At 37.9% G+C, this 23,903-nt stretch overlaps 1 protein-coding gene across 1 annotated transcript in view; it reads left to right on the top strand.

The window, feature by feature from the left end:
- The window catches only part of ARHGAP15 (Rho GTPase activating protein 15), a 322,265-nt gene that overhangs the window by 207,703 nt on the left and 90,659 nt on the right, over positions 1–23,903 (top strand). The window contains exon 12 of the mRNA XM_039702307.1: positions 11,445–11,522. Coding sequence (XP_039558241.1) covers positions 11,445–11,522 — 78 coding nt within the window. The remainder of the gene's footprint in view (positions 1–11,444; positions 11,523–23,903) is intronic.

Raw genomic sequence — 23,903 nt, forward strand, 5'->3', positions numbered from 1 at the left:
ACATTTTATGTAATGCCCTGATCTGTGATCTGCAGGACTGTCCTCACAGCAGTGGCTGCAAAGACATGATATTTTTTAATACTTTTGAAACTCTCATGATGTGGATGCCTAAAAAGTATCTGAATTTGCACACTATAAAGGGTTCACAATGGTGTCTTTTATTATCTCTGTTTCAGCTGCATTTTTGTGTTCTGATATGCCCTACATTAAAAACACAAAGGCCACAGCTTAGAGCAAGAGGTTTCTGTTAGAAACCCTGCAACTGCCTTGGATGTCTGTAGAGTAAATGTCATTAATAATTACTGGAATTTTCACTAAAGAAGGAAATTAGATATGGAAAGAACTTTATGCCAACTTCATCTTTCCAAGCCTTCAGAAATACCAGAGGGCCTATGTGAACCCCAGTAAAAGGGATGAGATTGGATTTCTACCTTCCTTACATCATTCCATGCCATAGTCAGCTTTAAGACATAAAGACAACAATTCAAATGAAATTTCTTCTTGTAGCTTTAAATTACAAAATAATTATCTTCCATGAAACTATCAAATGATATTCATATTTATGCATTTACTTCACCCAAAATTCAGCTAACAGATATCCACTGCATTTTATTGCCAGCAACTAGGGTTGTTTTCTTATCAGAAGTCAGTATTTTTATGTATTTCTTGCGTCTCTCAGCTATGTTTTAGTTATATAATTTGTATTTCATTGAGTTTTTTGGGTTTTTTTGCATATTTCAAAGCAGAAAGCAATTGCTCCTTTTCAGACTACACTTAAAAACTTTTTTTGAGGAGTTCCTGAGCAATTCATTACAAGTTTTGTGCTATTTTGGTGTCAGCTATCCTGGAATGCGTGTCAAACCATGGCATGGAAACTATGAAGATGCTTCTGCCAAAGTAATGAGGGATGCATCAGTCTCTTAAGTTTTGGTACTTATCACTCTTTGTAATCCAGTTCAGGAGTTTTATTTTTTCTGCAGACACCTTGACTACATCTTTTGCTGAGTGTTGCTTTGGTGATCAGATTTTTCCCAAATTCAATGGAGGGGAAAAAAAAAGTTTTTAAGTTACTTGAACCTGTTTGGGGATGGAAAACACAGTGGAAATGACAGGAAAAATAATCTACATATATATAGCTGCAGAGTCTTGTAGCTAAGATGGCACACTAAAGTGGAAAAACATGTAAGAACAATAGGTTTGTGTCATATTAAAATTAATGTCTCTGTTGTTTCCCGTAGTACTGCTTAATGTCACTGTTTCATAACACTAAATATGAATTTCGCAAAAACAAGAAAATTTTACTCACTTCTTAGAACAGAGATTTATCACACTAAAAAGGTGGCAGGGCATTCAGTGGAATCCCATGGTTTTCACTATTATTGGGTCTTGAAATGTGAGCAAAGTACACTGAGAAAGACTCTGTTAAAGTAGAAGTTATCTCCATGTGCCCATGCACACACATCTTTGTGTTATCACATTTATATGTTGGGCAGATCTGCAATGCTAAGAATTCACTGAGTTGGTGTTGGATAGCTGTGTGAATACTTATCTTCCAAGAGAGCCTCTGGGTTTTCCTGCAACACCCAAAGGTGTCTGATAGTGTGCCTTAGACTAAAGAATCTACTTTTTATATGTTTACTTCCTCTTAAAGATAAAAAGCAAACACAAAGATAGATGTCTACAATACAATGTGAATAACAAAGACCACTACCAACTGCACGTGAGAGCCCCAGCTCAGATTTCAGAGCAGGGTTCTGCACATTCTTTGGTCAGAAACTCAGAATTTCTGTGTTTCCTATCCCCAAACAGGTTTGATTTCTAACTGCAGGACACAGACCCAGCCTTCTGTGCTAAGCAGTAAAACAAGTACTGCTATCAAGTGCTCCACTGATATTTCTTTAGCTGCTGTTGAACTCTAACAGTTAAACTCTGCCTTGGCATCCCTCCCCAGTGGTACTCAGGAGCTGGAGGATGTGTCCCTGGAAAGCTGAGTAGGACCTGATCCTGGAGATAACAGAGATAACCTTGAGACATCTAAGGCTGGACAGAGCACAGTGTCAGGTTATCAAGTAATGGATCTGTTAGAAAGAGTGTTTGGCCTATCTGGACCCTTCAGCTATCTCTAAAACCAAAAAGTTATGAAAAAAGAAGTTCTGTGACTTTCAATTTGCTTCCTAAATATCCCTATTCCACCTTAAACTTCCTATCCCAGTTGTTACCATTAAAAAAAAGAAAAATTGAATGAAAAATCTCTTTGCCAAGCAAAGGTGCTGCAGACTATAAAATGCAGTCCTTACCCATTTTGGTTGAAGGTTTTGTTTGCCCACACATAGAGATCTTCCACTTCCAACTGTTCAAAGTCCAACAAGAAGCAGCACTAGTCAGGATGGGGAGGTGACATTGCTGAGGTCTAATTTAATCTCTCACTATTGTGAAAGAGGGGAAAAGATTTGTCCCTACTGTGCACTAAATTCTCTTTAAAATCAGCACTGAGAGCAAGAGATGTTTGGAGAATTGTAGCTGTCCCTTAGCTTTAACCACAGTTCCTACTGGTGGTGTCAGTGGACCTGACTGGAAGTTCTGCACGCTCCTAAAAGTTCCCTGGACTCCCCCAAAGTGCAGTTTCCTTTAGTGCTCTGATGTTGATCAAAAAACACAGGCAGGATGTCGGTGATGATGGATCCCCAAATGAAGCACAGTTCAACTAAAGTGGGAGGATTTAGAAAAATGCATAAATTTCTAGTCTGCTACTGTCTGTAAGAGGCAGATCTTTACAGTGAGCCTAAGTCACAGCTGGCTTTTTCTGGAATGGTTTATGCTCTTGACCCTCCTCGGCTGTATAGCCAATAGGGAGTTGTCAGGCTACATGTGTTTTTAAACTTCTTTCAGCTAAATCAGAAATCCAAAAGCAAAATACAGCTCTCAGCAGTATCATGTGGAGTTGTGACACTCCCTGGAGGGCTGGGGTACATAAACCAATGAATGGATTACAATGAGGCATAAATGTAGTATTTTCATCCATGACAGATATAATCTGGAGCCTGTATTTTTCATGTTACTTAACTCTTTCAGAACATAATGTGTGACAGAAAATGTCTTATAATGCACATTGCAGTAAATATCAGTCAAGTATGCTTTATTGCTGAGCTCTACATGTTTCCAGAAGTTAACAGGCACAGCTGGGATATAAGAAATGGCAATGTTGTATATATTTCTTGAACATACAAAATACCTTGTCTCTCTTCTCCCCCACCCTCCACATTACATCCCCAGCTGTTCTGATCATGTCACACAGTGGATGAGTTTTTCCATCGTCAGCTTCTCCTAAAATGATAACCTTTATTCAGGCTTTCATCCTTCCCAAAATAATCAGCATTATCCATGTTGTTATCACATTAAAGTTAGATTGTCAGAGTGTGGCACAGAATAATAGAAATGGAAGGTGGTAAACTGCCTGTTGGTAGCTGTACCTAGCAGAAAATTCTCAATTCATGTAAACATCGGTTGATTTTAATACAAAATCTTAGAATGATTTGCATTGGAAGAGGCCTTAAAACTCATCTCATTCCACCCTTGCCGTGAGCAGGAACACCTTGTGCTATCCCATTGCTCCAGGCCACATCCAACCTGTCCTTGGACATTTCCAGGGATGGGGCATCCACAGATTCTCTGAACAACCCATTCCAATTCCTCACCACCCTTGGTCACTCTTGGATAGCATAAAAATATTGTACTTGACAAAGGAGCAAAAATGAAAAAATGTTATTTTATTTCATATGAATTAAGGATTGGTCAGAGTGGACCTCCTAACCCTGTGAGAAGCAGTAACTGCAGCAAATGAAAAGGAATAGGAGTGGTAAAGGAGGTATTACAAGAGAAAACAAACACGTAAACAAAACAGAAATAAGCATTCCCAAAATTAAACACTAATGTGTTACAGAGAGAGAACAGCTACTTCCAAACATTTGGCAATTTCAGATATTATACTGTGTTGCATGAAGACAATGTTATTTCCTTTTAAACTGCCATTCCATTTAAACCAGCAAGCTGATGTGTGTACTTGAGGTCTGTATTTGGTAGGCATTTTTTCCCCTTTAGCATAAACCTTGTTGATTTAAAAAGTGAACAAAGATGAATCAGGTGGTAAATGTATTCATGTAATCATTTTCATTAATAAGCTGTTATAAATAATAGAGGGAAGGTTTTAAGTGTATAATTCTCTGTCGCACAATTGAGATTTTTCCACATCTTCAGCAGTAAGTTAATTAGAATCACCTGCATTTTCTTGGGCGGACACCAAATGGATTGCAAACAAAAACAGATTAAAATAGCTGTAGCTCATGGCATACAGATGACAAGATTCACAAAGAGGACAATCAGGCAATGAAAACCTCCTCTTTTTCAAACATTTTTTAAAGGAAATTCAGCTCTTGTGAGTCGCTGTAAAAAGACGTTTGTAAGTGTTTCGCTGAAAGACTAGAATGGCTTTGTTTCTGATCCCATGATGAGTGAAAGAAATGTTTAAGAAAGATCACTTTACAGAGAGATTCAGACTGAAATGTGATGACTGTGATTCAAGCCAAGCCAAAAATTACAGCTCAGAATTAAAGGGGATGGACGTGGCTTGGGAATCCATTTTCCCACATTCCTGAATCTCAATCATCCCAGCCAATGTTTAAAAGAAAATGCAGTGGAAAGCAGTGAGGTCACTTTGTTTAGCTGCAAGAAGTGGGACTAGCAGAATGGCAAAAGTATATATTGGGGGTAAGGGCAAAATTACAGTGAGCACGCTGCGTGTTCGACGGCTTAATTCAAAACAAATAGTCTCAAAGCTTAGTTTAGTTTCTTGTTACAGGCAGCCTCCTGAGGAAGTCTTGTTGTTCCTGGGGCTTTTAAACCATAAACTTCTTGAATGTCAAAGCACAGCACAATAGAGAAGACGACAGAGGCAGAGCAAGCTTGATTTGGGCATTAAACAGCATAGCAGTGAACTGTGTGCTCATTTAAATTACACTTGCTTTGTACTCTCGCTGCCCTTATTTATTTGTGTATAAATATCTAAGTGGAAATTCTACAATCAAGTGATATGAAACCGAATGAAGTATATCCTCCATCGTATTCACTTGTTACTCATTCTCAGTATGTAATGCTCATATTCAGTGTTTTAATTGCTTCCATTAAACAGTTTCTATAGGGTCTTGAAAACAATAAGATCTTAGTCAAGCTTTTCTCCTTTCATTGCATCTTGGAGTTATTACTGCAAGAAAAAATGAGATTCTCTTTTTATGTAGGAATGCCCCTCATCCTCTTGATATTATTGCAGTCAAACATAGAATTATTTCTTTTCAGCTAATTTCCGAAAAAGATTCACCAAACCTCATGTCAGACACCTCCAATAGAGCTGTTTCATAGTCTTTTAAGAACTACTACAATATTTCCTATCCTTTCTTTCCCCCACTATTTCTGCTTTACTAAAGTCTAAAGCAGTGCTGGATTTCTACTGATCATAGAAAAAAGAAAATCTTTTTTATGCTACCTTGAATTCAGGCTTGCTGTCACAGATCCTGCAGCTAGGCAGTGCTGGAAGGAAGTCCAGTACCTTCAAATCACATAAAATGCACAGATGAAGAGGACATTTCTCTGTCCTCTCTTTAATAGGAAGCAAAAAAGCTTTTATTTTATGTTTCATGTTACTTGCTTCGCTATCAAGTGCAGTGCTTTACTACAGATCCTATTTGTAGCCCATGAAGAGGTTCAATCTCATCCCTGCTTCTTTGATACTCCTTTCTAATTCATGGCATTATGTTAGTTCTGTTTGTTGCAGCGCTGAGCTCAGAGATCAGCTCTTATTTAAAGTAAACTTCAAGTCCTTTGTAGCCTAAATCCAGAGTGTTGGATGTACCTTGTGTTTCTCCACACTAAGCCTGATTTTGCCACACTGTGACTGTTTTAAGATAGTCGTTCAGATCTTCTGTAACTTTACCTGTCCTTGTCATTATTTAATATCTCCCTGACCTTTGTGTCATCTGCTTATTTTGCCAAGGGAATTTTTTTCTCTCATTGTCCCATCTCTGATAGAGGTATTAGATGGCACTGGATGAGAGCCCCACTCTCGAGAGCTGTGCCAGTTCTGACCTTGCTAACTGATATCTCCCATTAACTACCACATTTTGAGGTCTGTCAGCCAGCCAGTTTTTAATCCATGTAATATATGCCCTGTTAATTCTATAGAATGCAAGGGCTTTGATCAAAATGTCATGTGCTACTGAGTCAAAGGTGGCATGGAAAGCCAAACACACTATTTCAACACCATTGCCTTCACCAACCAGACCTATCAAATATTCCGTTCCTTCAAAAAATGCAACAAGTTTGCTAGACAAAGCTCTGATGTCCATGAAACCATGCTGTTTGGGATTAATGATATTTTGTTATGAATTATTTGTTCATAGTGCCCAGAATTAATTATTTAAGTAGTCTGTCTGTGACTGAGGTCAGTCTAGCCAGTCTCCAAGAACATTGCTCTTATTGCTTTTACAATATCAGAATAACTCTTCAGCCTTAGTCATTTCCAAATATTTCTCTGTACTTTATTTCCAAATGTGAGGCAGAAGCATATCGTGGCCACCAATGGAAATGGATGGTTTTTACCACAGTGGTTATCTTTTTGACCTTCAGATTGACTTCCAGTATACCATCCACTCTTTGACCACCTAGGCCTGTTTAACCTCTATCTGGTACCAGTACATGGCATTTTTATGGAACCCATTTCCATGGTAGCCAGGCAATCTCTCTGGGGAGAGGGGGATGGACCTGATGGCTTATTAAATAAATATGTTGCTGGAATGTTTTAAGTCTCAAAAGTGTGATAATCTGCTGTGAGGAGAAAAAGAAGGGGGTAATTCTGGTGATCAGAACAGCAGCTTGGTCCCATCAGAGCAGAGCCAGCCCAGTGCCAGCCTCCAGCACAGCACTGTACATGCCCATGGAGCTTTAGGCATGCACAACCCCACCCTCTGCCACACCAAGAATCAGGACAGGGATGTCAGCAACACTTTCTGGGGTGTAGCCCATGTTTGCTTCATGGTACTCGTCATTTTCACCTCTGATTTCAATGGCTTCAAACAATGGCTTATTTTTGCTCAAACATTCACCTGAAACTCTGGGTTCATTTTGTCACCCTATGCAGATACATTATTTAATGTCAAATTTTAGTGTGTTAGGTTCATTCTTTGCTTGCCTTCATGATTTTCCTTCTACTGGAACATATATTGGACCAATACATATATTGGTCCTTCTGTGAAATTTTATTTTTCTTGCACATTGTTTTTGTTTCTCATCACGTTATTTTTACATGGATGTATTTGCTGCACTCACTCATTTCTGTTTCTTCAGATGATTTCTTGCCTCACTTTTGTGCCCTTAGTAAACTTCTAAAAAAATTGTTTATAAGTCAGGTATTTATGGTAAGATGCATATGAAAACACGAGGAAAGAATTATAGTTTTAGGGAGAACATACCCTGATAATGACCTCTTAAATATTTGTAAAGATGGCCCTGGGCATCTGAGCCCACAAAATAGTTTATAATACAACAGCTTGATTGCATAATGATACTTTAGTTTTAAAACGTATGATCTTTCTGTTTATGGGAAGGCATAATAGGCTCCTTTGAAATACAATAGTTTTGCCCTGAACATAACTGATTTTAAATGAAAGGACTAACTAAAGAATGCCTTTCTTCAAGTTTGTACTTCACTTTGTTGTTGAATCCAGCACGATGGTTTCTTTTACAAAACAGGCCTGGGGACCACACCTATTTCAGGATACATTAATTGTGAAAGTTCTGTGGCTTTCCATGCAGGAAGTTACCTAGTGCTGTTTTAAATTGTAAATCTTGTTAAAAAACAGAGAAATTTCTGTGTACTACCACCCCTTTCTCCCTGCACATAGAGAATTTCTTTTGATATTCAGTTTGAAGGTATTATCAAATAAAAATTAAGATTAAACAGAATGCAGTGTGATTTGGGAGAGGGATTCTTTTTTCTATGCAACAGAAATGAGTTAGTGAGAACATTTAACTGCAGACAGTTCATAGATCATCTAGAGTACCTCAATCAATATTGAAATATAGTATTTTAAAAGATTTTTTTGAATAAATATAACACCCAAACCCTAATTTTCTTCTGCCTGTTAATATTTTGATGCAGCACCTGGTTCCAGCTCAAACTGGTCCTAGATCTGACACTGGTCTGCATTTATTGTTACCTCTATTTTGGATAGGAATGAGTGCAAGAAATGCATCTCCTGTGCAGTGCAGAGCAGAGTGACTATAACTTTCATTATTGCTCATGAATCTCAGCCAGCCTGAGTCCAGTTGCTTTTTAACTTTTTCATCTGGAGCACCTGTGTATTTTTTTTAACGAAAATAGTTAAAATTTGCTATAGTTTGGCAGCTGAACTGATGAGTTCTTGAGTAAGACCTTTTCCTACATTTCTTATACCATTACAAAATTTAGTGTGGAAATCATTATCGTGCTTTTGGCTATAATTTCTAATTGTGGGTCCATCCTGTTCTCAGGTTCCTCATTAAAACAAACAGAAACAGAGTTGGAGACTGGAATATAAAGCAAATAAAATACTTGTTCTCCTTTAGGGCAAAATCCAGTGATTTTCCCCCGATAAACCCCACTACAAAACACAAGAAGGTCATCCTATATTGAACTAAAGTTGACTTTATTATAAAAAATATCTTTTCCTGAAAGTTTCTTTGTCACTATACTTAAACTCCAGCACCAGATAGGAAACTGGGCAAGCCTTTTGTTTCATCTTGTTCCCTAAGTATTTATAGTCTGCCGTGAAGAAACACTTACAGCAGTTCAGTGATGTTTTTATTCTTGACAGAGGTGCCCTTAAAAGTGAATTTGCTTTGAAAATTGTTCATAGAATCAGGATATAAGAACTGTGCAATATACTTTTCTCTCTCTTTCTCTGCCTTTCTCCTTTGTGCCTAATTGGATTTCCAAAATAAGTTGTTAACAATCCAGCTAGGATAATGTGGTCATGAAAAGGATGTCCAAATCCACCAATTTGCATTGGTTTGGTTTGGCTTAACTTTCAAAGTTCTTGGAGCAGAAAGTCGATGGCACGTGAATGTTATAATCAGCTTGATTTTTTTTTTCTAATTTTTTTCTCTGCCATATTTTGTAGTGCCCCAATAAAATGCTAATCAAACTTCACTTCTGAACCAAAATTAATTTATTAACAATAATAATGCTCTTGTGTACTCCAGACCATGTTGCAAGATGTAATAGCCACCAATTTACAACACAGCTTGTTAATTTTCACTTGATCTGGGTGATTTATGCAGGTTCCAAATTGATGCTCTTAATGTGAGACTATTTCACCCAAAGTGACATGGATTGTTTTCACTTCCATATAACCAATGAGGTTAAGAACTGAATTGAGTTAGATCCAAACAAAAGTTAACATTCTGTCTGGTGGCTTGCCTGTTTGTTAGTTTGATTTATTTTTCCTTTTTAATTTCTGGTTGAGACTTCAATTTACATGATGCAATTCTTAATCCTCTACCACAAGAGTCCCACAATCCTATGCTGGGAGTTACTCTTTCACTCTCCCCTTACTAAAACAGAATTAAACTCTTCAGATTTAAGTTAGAATTGCATTACTTAAACATTTCAGTAATTTCCATTTGCTCATATGTTATATATCCAGCAGATGGATAATTTCCAAGATTTCTTGATTACTAAATCCTTTTTGATTTCTCTTAAATAAACTTTTTCTTTATCCCTCTGTAACCAAAAGGGAGATCTTGCTGAAATGAAACATCACTCTCAGTATTTTGTTGCAGAACACCTACAGGTGCAGGGCATAAAACTATCTAAAAAACACACAGAGAAGCACAGAATTACTATTAATAATGAGAAGAAGAAATAATTATTAATGTATAAAATAAGTTTTTTAATGGAAACCACATCAGGATGTTTCTGGCAGCATATACTCACAATTTTGTAAAGAGACAAAACAAGCATGCAAACACACAAACAATTTTATTTGGTGTCAGTCTGCATCAAAAGGAAAAGTAAGTTTTTTCAAATATTTCTAGATCAGTGAGAAATGCCTCCAAACACTTGAGTCCATTGGCCATGGCACTCGAGTGCCAAGGCATGGTGCAAGTGTCAATAAAGACTTGAAACTCAGCTTCTTCTTCATTAACTGTTATCACAGCTGGGCTTCTGAGCTTTTCCATTTGTTTTTGCTCTTACCTGTACTTTCAGATTTCCTTTTCCCCCCACCTCAAACTGGAAAACTGTTCCTCTTAGACACATTGTCAGGGAGTGTTTCCTGAAGATTTTTGGGTTTGACAAACTAGCATTTTCCAGGAGAAAAGCTTTCTCTGAAACTGCTTGCCAAAACCTAATTAAAACTTGTGTTCCAAGGGATAAGTAGCCCTTAAAAAAAACTGGTTTGTATAGCTTCTCTTGGCTTCTTTTGTACTTGCAAGTTTTAGATGTGAAATGGCAATGTGCGTTTTAGTGGGTTTGATTTTTAAGCACGCAGGTTGGGTCGGTGTTACACCTCAGTGAATTCTTCTGGAAAAGGAGAGCAGTTCCCATGTGCTTTGAAATCCTACAGCTATGCAACAGGGGCTGGAAGTGCTATTTTAAACACTCATATCAACAGAGCTTGCTGTAGGAGATAATATGTCACAAATGGGAGTATGACATCTAGTTTCACCTAGAAGATAAACATTGAGTGGATATGTAGGGAGAAACAAGGACTGTCGTGTTGTCCTTGAAAAGAATGGCCTGTATCAATGAAGAAAAGTACTTCAGGGCATAGGCTATTTGGGATATTTAATTTAATCTTCAAACCTGTCTGAGCCACTATGAAGAATATTGTAGAGAAATGGTAGTTGTGTGAAGTCTCACACACATCATGATTTTGGGGTGGGCACCTTGGTGATTTATTTCCAGAAAGGTCACAGCCTCAGAAATTCATGTCTGAAAGCCCAGAGCCCAGACAGAGAAGTTTCCCTGGCACTATTGGTGCAAACATCCCACGTTCAAGCAGGGCTGGCACGGCACCATGCCCATCCCAAACAGCCCTTCCTGACGAGCACCAGAGCCAATTACCCCTGGCTTTCCTGCACACTCAAAGCCCCTTGCAGAGCCGTATTCTGCTGACAGAATTACAAGATAATTATAGCTAGGTGTTTTGTATTCACTTAAGTTAATCTCCCACTTTTATTTTTCATTGCTGCTTTAATCAGTGAGGAGGCACTTCAGTTGTTGTCAGGTGGATTATTTTTCAGTCGCTCGCTGTGCTGCTCTTCTTCATACTTGCGAGGCTGCTTCTGCCTTCCTGACAGACGTACAAAGAAAAATACTTGTATGATCTAAAATGAAATATGTGTTTCTTTTTCAGGTCTAGATGTTGATGGAATATACAGAGTTAGCGGCAATCTGGCAACAATACAGAAGTTACGATTTGTTGTCAATCAGGGTAAGTGATTCCTCCACCCTGGTAATGTTTTGTTTAGTACTTAACTGTCTCAGATGACAGTATTTCAGAATCTGCTATACATTAGTGGCATAAAATGATGAGCCCTGTTTTGGAAAAGAGAGGAAAGAGAAGGTAGAAAGATATTGCACAGAGGGAAATGTCAGCTAGGAGAGAGGAAAAAAGAGCAGAGTAAGCAGAGGAAAATAGTAGTTAAACTTGAGATGAGAAACAAACAACAAACAAATCTAAAAATACGGGAGGAAATGGAGATGTGAAATAAGGTGGCAAAAAGCAAAACATATGTAGAAACCAAGGAATCAAAGTGAGGGGGAAAGAAAAAGATTAAAAGGAAAAATAGCAGATTGTTTGGATGTTGAAAGTTAAACAAAACCAAAAGTAGAGCAGAGATCCAAAGGAAGCCAGTGAAAGAGAAAAAGGTGCTGAAAAGAACTTAAAAGGAAAGACTAAAAGTGGAGTACTGGCTCTGCCAAAGTCAGTGGAAGATTTACCACTGATTTTGAAAACACAAAGATTTGACCCCAGAAAATGAAAGAGGAAAGATGAATATTTTGGGGACCTGCTAACTAGATTTAGAACCATCCTGTATGTATTTACTGAACATATTTCCACAGATTCTGTGTATAATAAACATATTTCCACAAATATAACAGCATGCTTTTCACTGATGTGGCCTAAAGAAATCTAACATTGATCAGCAGATCCCTTTACAGGTGTGGAAGCTGATATTGGGGACTAATAAGGATGAATGACAAACACATTTATCTCCAAATGGTTTACTGCTCTTATCAAAGACTAACTCTCCCCACATTTAATAGCTTAGCAAATATCATGAGTAATAGTGAATCTCATGATACTACTTTAACAAGAAAATAAAATCAAGTTTCTCATAAATCACGAAAAATACCAAATCCTAAATTGCATTCAAGACCTTATACACTTTTGAATGAATCAAGTATAAATGTGAAGCTGCTGCAACATTTTGTCCTACTTTTTATGATTGTTTTATAAGTTACCTGGGGACTATTACCAGAACTGCTAAATATTGTGTATTCTGTGTGAGGGTGATAGCTGTTGGAGAACAACATCCTCAATTAGCTTGGTACTATACATAAACTAAGAGTTTTGACTCAGATATTCTCATGAAATTGAGAGATAGGAGAGATGTAAAAATATTCCCACCTTCAAGCCTCCATTTACATCTCTAGGGAAAGTTTCAGGAGATCAGTAGGTGTTTGCCACCTCCTCAGCTGCTCCAGATTAGTCTCGTCTTCAGCTGAAAATGAAGGGTGAACTCTGGTTTATCAGGAATCAGTATTTATGCCAGCAAATGGAGCAAGACGGAATAAATCATCATTTACCAATCAGCCTCACAGTTTTGATTCATTACTTAGGTTCTCATAAATCTATAGTTGTTGGGTATTTGTGTGTCGATAATGAAGGCTGCCTTGACTTTCAAATAGCTGTAAACTGTATTTTGTTTGGAGACACACAGGCAAAAATGGGATTTTCTATCCTTCTACACTGCCTGAGCTCTTTGCTCAGGAAAAAACTGTGCCATAAAAATAATGGTCCTGTCTATCATGTCTCATGGCATCCAAAGGTTAACATACTTGAGGTTAACATTACTGCTCAAGTTTTCACCTAAAACAGATGGGCTGATACTGTAAAGCTAGACAGAAGTCTAAGCTGGCTTTTTGCAGCAGAGAGGGACCAGACACCTTTTCCTTCTGGTTTATACTACTGTGAAAAATGAAAATATAATGGTGGAGCTAATAGTACATTAAAGCCACTCTGGCATTGGTTACTTAAGGCATGTGCAAAAAAATCTCCCTACTGAGTGACCACAGGAAATTCAAAGAAAACTAATGTCCCTGGGGAACTAGGTCATCATCTTATCAGTTATGATAACCACTGTTTCTTATGTTAGTCTTTATTGATAAAACCAGGGCATTCATGTGTTTTATGTCATGATGGAGTGGATTTTGGATGGGCAGTGATACTATCTATCCAAACTCCCGTTACACATCCTTTAAAATCCTGTCTATAAAAAATTTCAGGTCTGTACTTAGGTTTTTCCTCAGGTAAATGCATGTAGAAATGCTGATTTAGGTAAATCCTAATGCCATTTAGCAGTCCCCAGGGGCGACCCCAACACCACTGAGGGAAGGGCAAGACCTGAGCACTGTAGCTCCCAAAGGATAATTCCGAAATTTTTAATCAACATTCAAGAAGGAGCACAGACACAAAGGATAGCCAGCCACTGTTTCAACAGTGTAAATAACATCCTTTTTTGTGTTAAGCAGGAGCCTGCAGGCAGGAAAGAGCCCACTGAGTCACGGTGTACCTGGAAAATGCTGCGGGGAGATGGGGAAAATAGGATTTACTTTGATGTGCTTGGGAGAGCGTTGTCCTTCCAATGTGTCCCAGAGCCTGGTGTTCCCTGTCAATAAGGTGCTGAGGTCAGCAGCACTTTCAGATGGCTTCATGAAGGGAAAAAAGTTACCAGGAGAACTACTGTGTGCTCCCCACCTTCTCTTTTCCCATTCTCTCAAAGCTCTGCAGTGAGATTAATGGTTAATAATTCACTGTCCACACATCCCCATACCTCAGTAATCATTGTGACCTCCTCGGGTCAATCCCTGTACCTTCATTTTTTGGTAGTTAACAGTAGGAAAGGAGTAGTTATACATAGGATTTTACCATAGCAGCTACTTTTTTTTTTTTTTTTTAGTTAAAGCTTAATTTAATTATAAATGCAAACAAATGTTCTGACAAAGCCTATTTGCATTGCAGAGATTGACTGCAATCAGTTCTTCTACAGGCCAAATACTCACTGGGCTCTTTCTTCCTGCTTGCTTTGCCATTGTGTCACACCTACATTTAGAGGATATAAATAATATGTATCACACTGAAGATCATAGAAGGCACTCTAGGCTGGCTGCCATATCAAAGTATTTTTTATTAGGATAATCATTAATTAGAATATAGCAAAGCTTTATTTGGCTCCTTTTCCTATACTGTTAATGTCATCTGCAGCATCAAACATTAAATGAGAGAACTGGTGAATATGAAAGGAAAAGAAACTAACAGTTGACAGCTTTATCATTAAAGAAGAAATAAGAACAGTAAAAATAAGATTTCTGAAATTCTACATTTTTGGGGATGAAAAGGGATTTGCAATAAAAAAACCCCCAAACCTGGTATCTTTCTAAATTATCTAAATATACTTTGTGTTTTGCTCACATTTCTTGGGGTAGGCAGCTCCTGAAGAGTGTTTTGGCCTTGCCAACATGAGCAGCAGCAGAACAAACTACCTTATTTACTTTATCCCTCTCACAGAGTTTTCTTTTTCCTATAAAAGTCCATCGATATCACACCTTTTATGCTTCTGTGCAACAGGATTATCTTTTATCTATGATTTATTTTCCCATTAAGAGCTGAAAAGATCAGTTGATCATAAGAGGACTGGGCTATAACATCTCTCAGCACTTTTGAAACTCTAAGTCATCATTTTTCAAATCACTGAATCAAGGCAGGAGAAGCTGCTTGTACCAAACTGACATCAGGAAATTCGTACTTTTCTTAGTCTATAAGCACTGAAAAATTTGGGGTTTAGAAACAAAGTCAAGAGGCAGTCAATATTTTTAGCTGAGCACCTAGAGTAAAGGCATCAATAAAAGCATGGAGATATTAGACAGAGATACCTATTCCTCTTATGATTTCCATATTATTGGTCAAGTCTAAAAGTTGAAATGCTAAAAGCAACAACAAAAACTAAAACAATAAACAGAGAAAAAAATCCCAACAAAAACAACAAAATAAAACCAGGCAAGGTACTTGGAGGATTCTGCTGATTTTACACAAGGTCTAGTAAGTTAAATCCTTTACAATTATTTATAAGGATATTCTTCTAATTCACACCTGTAGGAGAAGTGATAAAATAACATTTATGGGTCTGTTAAGCCATGTAAGGTGTGCTGGCAGTTCCAGGGTACAAGGTACCACTGAAAAGATCCCTTGTTCTGTCCCAAACCCCTGGGGAGGGTCTGACATGGGCCCCAAGTGGGGCTGCTCAGAGTCATTAAGGCACCACTACATGAACCTGAGGGCAGGGGGGAGGTGCTTTTCAACAGCAAAACACAACAAGGTTGGGGCAAAAAGTGTCTGAAAAAGAAAAACAAGAACAAGGGAAGACTTTTCATCCACCAGAATTTGTGAGTAAAAGTGAATTTTTCTTTTCTTTGGTTGAAGCCATTGTGCTGATTGTAGAATCCCAGAGTGGTTTGGGGTGGAAGAGAGCTTAGAGCTCCTCTCTTTCCAACACCTTGCCACAGGGAGAGACTCCTTTCACCAGTCCAGGTTGCTCCAAACCCCATCTGGCTGTGTGTATGGGTATGTGACACACATTTATAAGGATGTTTTTTAATGTTTCGTGAACATGAGGATGGTCTTTGTGCTAAGCCAGGTTCCTTGTCCTGCTTCCACACACCTCTCCCATCAATCCCCAATTAGCTCCATGCTGAAGACCAGGGACACCTGGGTGAGGAACTGGAAACTTCTTTCTTTATGTCTCCTGTGCTAATCTGCACAGTAGCTGGAAAGGCACTCACTTTCTATGGCTGTCAATCAAGCAATTTTCATGAGTACTAAATTAACTGAAAAAAAAAATTAAATAGAGCTGTAAACAGTTCATAACACATTTCTGAAAGACTAGGATTCTATCCCAATGCATACACGTTCAGGGAAACTAACCATGGAAATACAGATTTCAGTACTTATTGGTTCATCCAGCAAGGGTTGGCTCATGCATAATACAAGAGAGTTCCTAATTGTCTTTATATCCAAAGCTTTGTTTGCAAAATGCTGGGTGTTTGCTGTGCAGATGACCTTTGCATCTCTTTATTTCATTAGGAATACCTTGTGTGTTAAATGCAAGGCACCACAGACCATCCAAAGGTCAATGATTGTGTTTTTACAGCTCTGTTACTCTGCTTATGTACCAAAGCAGGGGCAAATGTGGGAATTTTTAGAGGCTAAATATTGTGTTATTGCAGAGAAATGCATTTCTTGTGGAACATGGAGAAGGACAGCCAAAGATATCCAAATACTCCTACTTTGAGAGGGGGGAAGAAAGTTAATTTAATCTCCTTCTTCCATTACCTCGCAGTAACGAAAAAAATAACTTGGACAAAAAAAAGAATTAAAATATTTCTGTTGTTCCTTCTATGAGAATTTAGCAGGATATGATTCACTTTAAGGAAAAAATTAAGAGTAAAGTTTGAACCAGAAATACGTGAACTGATTGCGAATATTTATTAACTAAATAATTTAATAATAAAGAAAATGCCTACTTGATTAATTGTTACAGAGTAAAAATTACAATAAAACTGTCTTGATCAGTGCTTTGCAGAAGCACCATTACTGTCTGTGCAGTTGTTTAACAAGGATTTAATTGGAAAGATAAGTGAATGCACATTTAAAAGTATTGTTAATTTGCTTTATAATCACCCCATCCTTCACAGTATTGACAGCACCAGGCACAAACCCCTTTCTCTTTTACAAGTATTATTTTCCATATGTGCACAATAAATTCTGAAGCAGTAATTGGAAATTTTATGGATTTCAACATACCTAGTGTTTTGAGTTTATAGGTGCCATATCCCTTCTCCAAAGGTTGTTCATAGGTGGCATTTTAGGTAAAATCACTTCTTTTTTATTACCCATAGGCTTTTTTGGAGATTATGGTAGGATAGTTTGTTGAATTCTGGGGTTTTCTTTTTTAATTTTGTTTTGTTTTCTTTCCTAAGAAATATCTAATTACAATTTGCTCTTTCTTTCTATTTGAAATATCAACAAAATATTCACTTCGACATAATTTTTGATTTAATAAACAACAGCCGTCAGAAACAGTAATCTTCAATATGTTTATATTCCATCTGCACTTATATTTATTGTTCTAAAATGACTCAGATTGATCTAATTGACAAGTAAGAGCTTGGACCATATGAGCAGCTAAGGATGATACCTTTAACCAGCAGGATTCTTCAACCTAACTGACACGTTCTTTATCAATGAACTGGGAGAGGAGAGGGACAAAGATTCGGGATTTTTAAATTTAATTCTTTTTTTTTTTTTTTTTTTAAATATTGCTGGTTCTATGAGCTTGCTGGGACCATATGTCTGTATGAGCTGGGCTATCGGGAACCAGAGTGGTTTCCTGGCTGGCTCTGCCTCGGCGGGCACATATTCGGGATTTTTAAATTTAATTTTTTTTTTTTTTTTTTTTTTAAATATTGCTGGTTCTATGAGCTTGCTGGGACCATATGTCTGTATGAGCTGGGCTATCGGGAACCAGAGTGGTTTCCTGGCTGGCTCTGCCTCGGCGGGCACAGCCCGTGGAGCAGGCACCAGGCTGGAGCTGCCTTTGAAACACAGCCTCCAGGTCAGCACAAATGGGCTGGGTGGTTGTGGAAGGAAGCATTTAGGAGGGAGAAGAGAGGGAGGAGGCAGCCGGGTGAATAAAAGAAAGACATGTGTCTTCTTTTCAGTTTTATTTCTTTAAAATAAGGGAAAAAAAGGCGGCAAAAACCCATAATTTTTTTTTAAAAAAACACCCAACCAACAACAAGAAGTCCCACCCCAAAACCAACAAAACTTCCCATTCACAAATACCTATATCTTCCCATTGACCCCAATATATCCATTTCAAAGGCAGGCAGGGGCTCTAATCCTCCCCCTAACAAAGGCTCCATGGGCACAGGAGGGCAGGTCCTCTCTGAGCTGCCAGCTCCCAGAGAGCAGCTACAAACATGGAGTGCTTCATTTTAAAATTGCAGCAAGGATCACTGGATAAAAGGGGGTAAATAAAGAGGAATGGTTCTCTCTTGCAGTCAATTTCGTTTTAGTTTGTGGTTCCTTAATTTCTTGTGTGCATACTTTGATGAGATTTCCCTTTATATCTGGCTATCTCATATCTTTTTAGATGTTTTAGGTTATTGATTTTATTTTTTAGGCATGTATAAGTATCCCTGAAAACACATGAGTGTGCCTTGGTGGGGGTCTAACCTTAAAGCCACCCTCCAGCCTTGGTGATGTTCCTGGTGTGATCAAGCACAGCACAGGCAGCAAAGTCTTCCTCACGTCTGCCAGCAGCTATTCATGTGACCAGTCTCACTGAGAAACCAGTAAGAGTGATCCAAAGTTCACAGTGGAAATATCAGGCTCAAACTGGGTTACTTGCTAGCTGAGAACCAAAATGTCTTGAAAGCCTTGAGTCAAAAATAGTTTTTTTCTTTCTTTTTCACACTTCCCAGGCAAGCACAGAAAATAAAATGGACTGAAGCAATTTTCAAAAATAATTATAAAACAGCTTGCTTCTGGGTTAAGACCTGCATATGCCAAGCTGTAGCCAAGAATTTCATTTTTTAATTTTTTTTTTCCAAGCTTTAAAACTCTGACAACAGAATACTTTAATTGAGCCCACAGTACTTGGTGAATCAATTAATATGTGTGTGTTACTCATGTGGGTTCTTCTTTTTGTCTCTCTGCCTGCTTTAAGCTACAGAAAATTTATTATTATATGTTTCAAAGAAAAGTATGTTTTCCACATCTTCCCCTTCCCTTCCAGAAAGGAAGGGGGGAAACCATAGCACTTCCAAAAATGACTTGTAAATATAAGTCAGGTACAAAATCTAATGCAAATACTATTTTTTGCAATGAATGCTTCAAATTATTTTGTAAATAATGCACATATGTATGTATGTATATGCATATTATATATATATATAATGCATGTAATAAAAATGGATAGAGCTTGAATGCTAATGTATTTCCAATATAACTATTTTGTGTTCAGCATGAAGAAAAAACAAAAAGCAGACAGAAAAATATTCAGAATCCTTATTTGCCCAATCTGCAGCTCTGTAAAATTTCTCTTACGAGTGGTATTGTCATGTTTTCCTTTTCATGTGCTGAATTCAGTGGAATGGGGCAGAAGAGGCAGCAGGCTGGGTTGGTGTGGTCAGCCACAAACATACCATGGATTTTATGGCATGTATTGTATGATGAGGCATTTCAAACATGCCTTTTATTCCTTTCCTACCCGCAGCACTATTTGCGTTACAATAGCGTCTTGCTTAGTAACACTTCGAGGAGTTGAAGAGCTTCTTGATAACCCCTCAAGGAGTGTTATTTAGTTGCTGAGAAGGACTGGAGGTTTGCAGGCTGCACTGAGGGATTGCCTTTTTTTGGGGGATGCTCATCGTTGTCATGGGTGACTCTTTGTTTGGGTTTGTTGTTCTGATGGAAGCGCTACAGGAAATGCCATTCCACAGAGCTCCAAAAAAAGCTAGGAAAGGAAATAAATTATTGAGTCATTTCATAAAAGTATTAACAGGACAGCTTTTTACCTGTGATTTTTAGGACGATGGGATCATTTCCTGAGTGTGGGGGCTTGCCAGGCTCATTTGTAGATAAACTGAACCAAGAGTCAAAGGTGTTTTTGCATGGGATATTTGTGCTTCAAGGAGATGCACAAACACCCTGGAGAACTAATCTGCAGAGCTCCTACTTAAAATTGGTCATGCTCAATGTCTTACAAGACTGTGGTGTGGCCTAATATTTGGGGTGGTTTCCTCCCCTGTGGTAAATATCTGTAATTCTGTGGTTTGTGTGGAAAAGTGGCTGACAAACATGAGTTTGCAATGGGCCTGCAACAAAGAAGTGTGGTGTTATATATGGATGTACACTGCATAATATTCTGCAGGGTGGCATGGGATGAGAAGTTGTTACACCAGGGAATTTTACTTTATCATGGTATTTGTGGTGTTCTGTGTGTTGAGAAGTGGAGAAACCATAAATGCTGTGGTAGGGGCAGCTGTTGTGAGCAGCAAATGATTTTTTGGTTGGGGGAGACTTTGGTAATGCATGTAAGTGTTGGATTCCATTGGTTAAGAGTGATAGGGTCAAAACTGAAAACACATAAATGTAAAAACTTTGGGAGGAAAAAAAAAAGAGGAAAAGGAGAAAATCTGAAGTATAACTTCTCTGAAAATTGGAAACTTTTATGAGGAAACCTGTGTTCTTATATAGACTGTCTCATTTGTGCTTACATATTTCCTAGAATTACATTACTGCTAAAAATATTCTGTTCTTAAAATGTTCTGTTCTTAAAAATATTCTGTTCTTAAGAAATTTTCAAGTGCTCACAACATCGTTTTTTATGGATTTAGACTAATTCCTATCTTCTTTCCTCTTTTTTTTATGGTTTTTTGGGTTTTTTTTGTTATTGTGTAAAACTTCAGTGGAATTTCTTGCATGAGCAAATTATCAGTGTCCTGGAAAGCATCTTCCCTTAATACATTCTTGGGGCATTTTGGTGTTGATTCAGTTACTTAATCACTGTTATTTAGTGCCACTTGAGAGGATGTTGAGTGTCAGAGTGACTCTCAGAAGGCTGTTGGGTCTGCAGGAGAGTTGTGTCCTTGGAGATTGGGTGCTAGAAGCTGGGTGGGTTGTCTTAAAGCATTTAAGAAGCATTAGATGCCTTTATTTAGAGAAATTATTAATTTTCTTGACTACGCCATTGGCTTTTAATTAAAAAAAATCTCATCATATGTAAGTGAAAAAAAAAAAAATTGCATACATATTTGCTGGGAAAACCTTTTCAAATGAAGGAGCTTTAAGAAATAGTGATATAAAGTGTCAGCTATTGTCCTGAACTAACAGACATCATATATACAAAAGTAAAGAAAGAGACATTGCTTCCACCTTCTCTTCCAAGTCTTGATTTACACTTTAGATTTATTATTTTGGGGATTATTAAACATATTAATTTAAACACTTGGAGAGGTAGTCACACTGTATTTTAATTTTGAAGTTATGCATGATACCAGAGTCTTAAAAGTGAGAATGTAGCACAGCTCTCACTTGGGTTTTCAGCTCTCACCCGAATGTTAACACCATTCAGCCTGTACCACGCCTGTTGTCAGTACAAGTAACAGGGATTGTTCAGATCTCTGGAGATCAAAGGTCCCATTTCCCAACTCTACTGTAACAATCCCTGCCTAATCAAAGCCCTTCACACGGACAAACACCTCGGGGTGAGTTGGGAGAGTGATGCCTTTTGAAATCATCCTATGAATCCATGGCTCCAATTTCAACACATTGTCTCTTCTTTCTCTAATTACTGTTATTATTTATACAACATAGCATGGTCAAATTTTGAAATAGGGTATGGAGAGTTGAATATAATGGAATAAATCTTTTATACCATTTTCCCCTTCTTCTTCAGAGCCAGTGTCCAACTCTGCTAGTTTATATTCATTTTCTTGAGTCCATTTTTGCACACTTTTTCCCCTATTACTAGCTTACATAATGTGGGAGATTTGGCTCATCCATGGCTTGCACCCTGGGCTGACACTGGGACACACATGGCTAGGAGATATTTTGGGGTGACAGTAGCCTGGAGTTAGGTTATGCCAGTTTTATACCATTTTCCCCTTCTTCATAGCCAGTGTCCAACTCTGCTAGTTTATATTCATTTTCTTGAGTCCATTTTTGCACCTTTTCCCCCGATTACTAGCTTACATAATGTGGGAGATTTGGCTCATCCATGGCTTGCACCCTGGGCTGACACTGGGACACACATGGCTAGGAGATATTTTGGGGTGACAGTAGCCTGGAGTTAGGTTATGCCAAAATCCTGACAACTTTTTCCCCTATTACTAGCTTACATAATGTGGGAGAGTTGGCTCATCCATGGCTTGCACCCTGGGCTGACACTGGGACACACATGGCTAGGAGATATTTTGGGGTGACAGTAGCCTGGAGTTAGGTTATGCCAAAATCCTGACATAAACCTCAGCAGAATCTAAGTATGGCATTCCTCACCTCTCACTAGCTAAATAAAGGTGATAATAAAAGGCATCTTTAACCTGAATTTTGCAGGTTTGCATAATCTTATCAGAATTTGCCACAGTTGTTTCCATCACACTTTAAAAACCCATGATTTATAAAGACTGGATTGGGTAGACTGTTAGAAAGTGGGGTGGGAAAAAATCTCTTGCAAGAGAAAAAGATGGAACACTTTGCTGGATTTGTACTTCTTGTAGTACACCAGAGAGATCTCCTTTTCTTATATTCTTTTTTTTTCCTTTTTCTTATTTTTTTACCCTTTTTCTGGTGTAATCAGATAATTAAAAAACAAACAAACAGGGATTTCAAAACACATTGCCATCAACAAACGTTATGTGCTTATGATACAGAAGATTGAGAACGACTTAATTAAGTAGATAGCAGCAGTGAAGAGAAGATGGATGCAAAGAGGGAGGAGATTATTTGCTTTTGGAGGAACTTCCTTTGGCTGGCGTCAGGTGCCTTTCTAGAAAAAGGGCATTAATGGAAAAGGAAAATCCAGGAGGAAAATGGCAAGAGGATTACATCACTGCAGAGCTAAAAGCTGTTCCTTGCTGTAAGAAAAGTTTAGCTGCTTGCTCAGTGTTTTGTTCCAGGATAATGTTGACATCAGCTGAGGAGATGGGATAACGAGTTTCAAATAAGTAGGAAATCAGTACACAGCATCTGAATAAATTTAGGTGGAGCTGCATGATGCCAGACGCGAGATCTGTAAGGGTGGGATGGGATGGAATTGATTCTGTCTAGAAAACAAGGTGTGCATTTGGGAGGGGAAAGTGGAGTTGTGAAACTGTGAGGACATCTGAGCTGAAGGGGGATAACAAAAAGACACCCAAACAGCTAAAAAGCAATACCAAGGGCTTCTGGTATCATCTGCTGAAATTGAGGAAAGAAAACTTTTGTTTCTCTGTGCTTAATGCTTTGCATATATGAAGATGCTACAGCAACTTAGAGATACGTATTTTTGAATCAGAGCCACATGATAAAGCATCCAAACATAATGCAAATAATTGCAAACTGATGTATCCAGCATTTTATTTTTTTTAAAAAGAATAAATAATTTAGCTTTACACATGGGCAATCCTTGCTAAAAATTGCAAATCAGAAGTCTTCTGTTTGAATGTATTTTATTTTGTTAATGGATTCGCTCATGTGAAAGGCATCTAATTGTATAATGTATTATTAGTCATTTTCTTTGGCATGCTATTAACTTTAAATAATTCTAATATTTAACATTTTATAACATGCACAACAAAGTTCTATCTCCAGCAGAGGAAAAAAACATGCATTAATAATAAAATTTTCATGGCTCTTTCTACTGTGTATGTTGTGATACATATTTGAGCAGAAACATGGAAAATTGAAGTGTAAAGCAACAAAGCCTGTTAGCATTTAGAGAATATATGTTGTAATATGCTGTGGTCCTGTAAATACAAGAGCTGGGAT

Source organism: Passer montanus, unplaced genomic scaffold, assembly GCF_014805655.1.
Source record: "Passer montanus isolate IOZ18808 unplaced genomic scaffold, ASM1480565v1 scaffold1, whole genome shotgun sequence".
Classification (NCBI taxonomy): domain Eukaryota; kingdom Metazoa; phylum Chordata; class Aves; order Passeriformes; family Passeridae; genus Passer; species Passer montanus.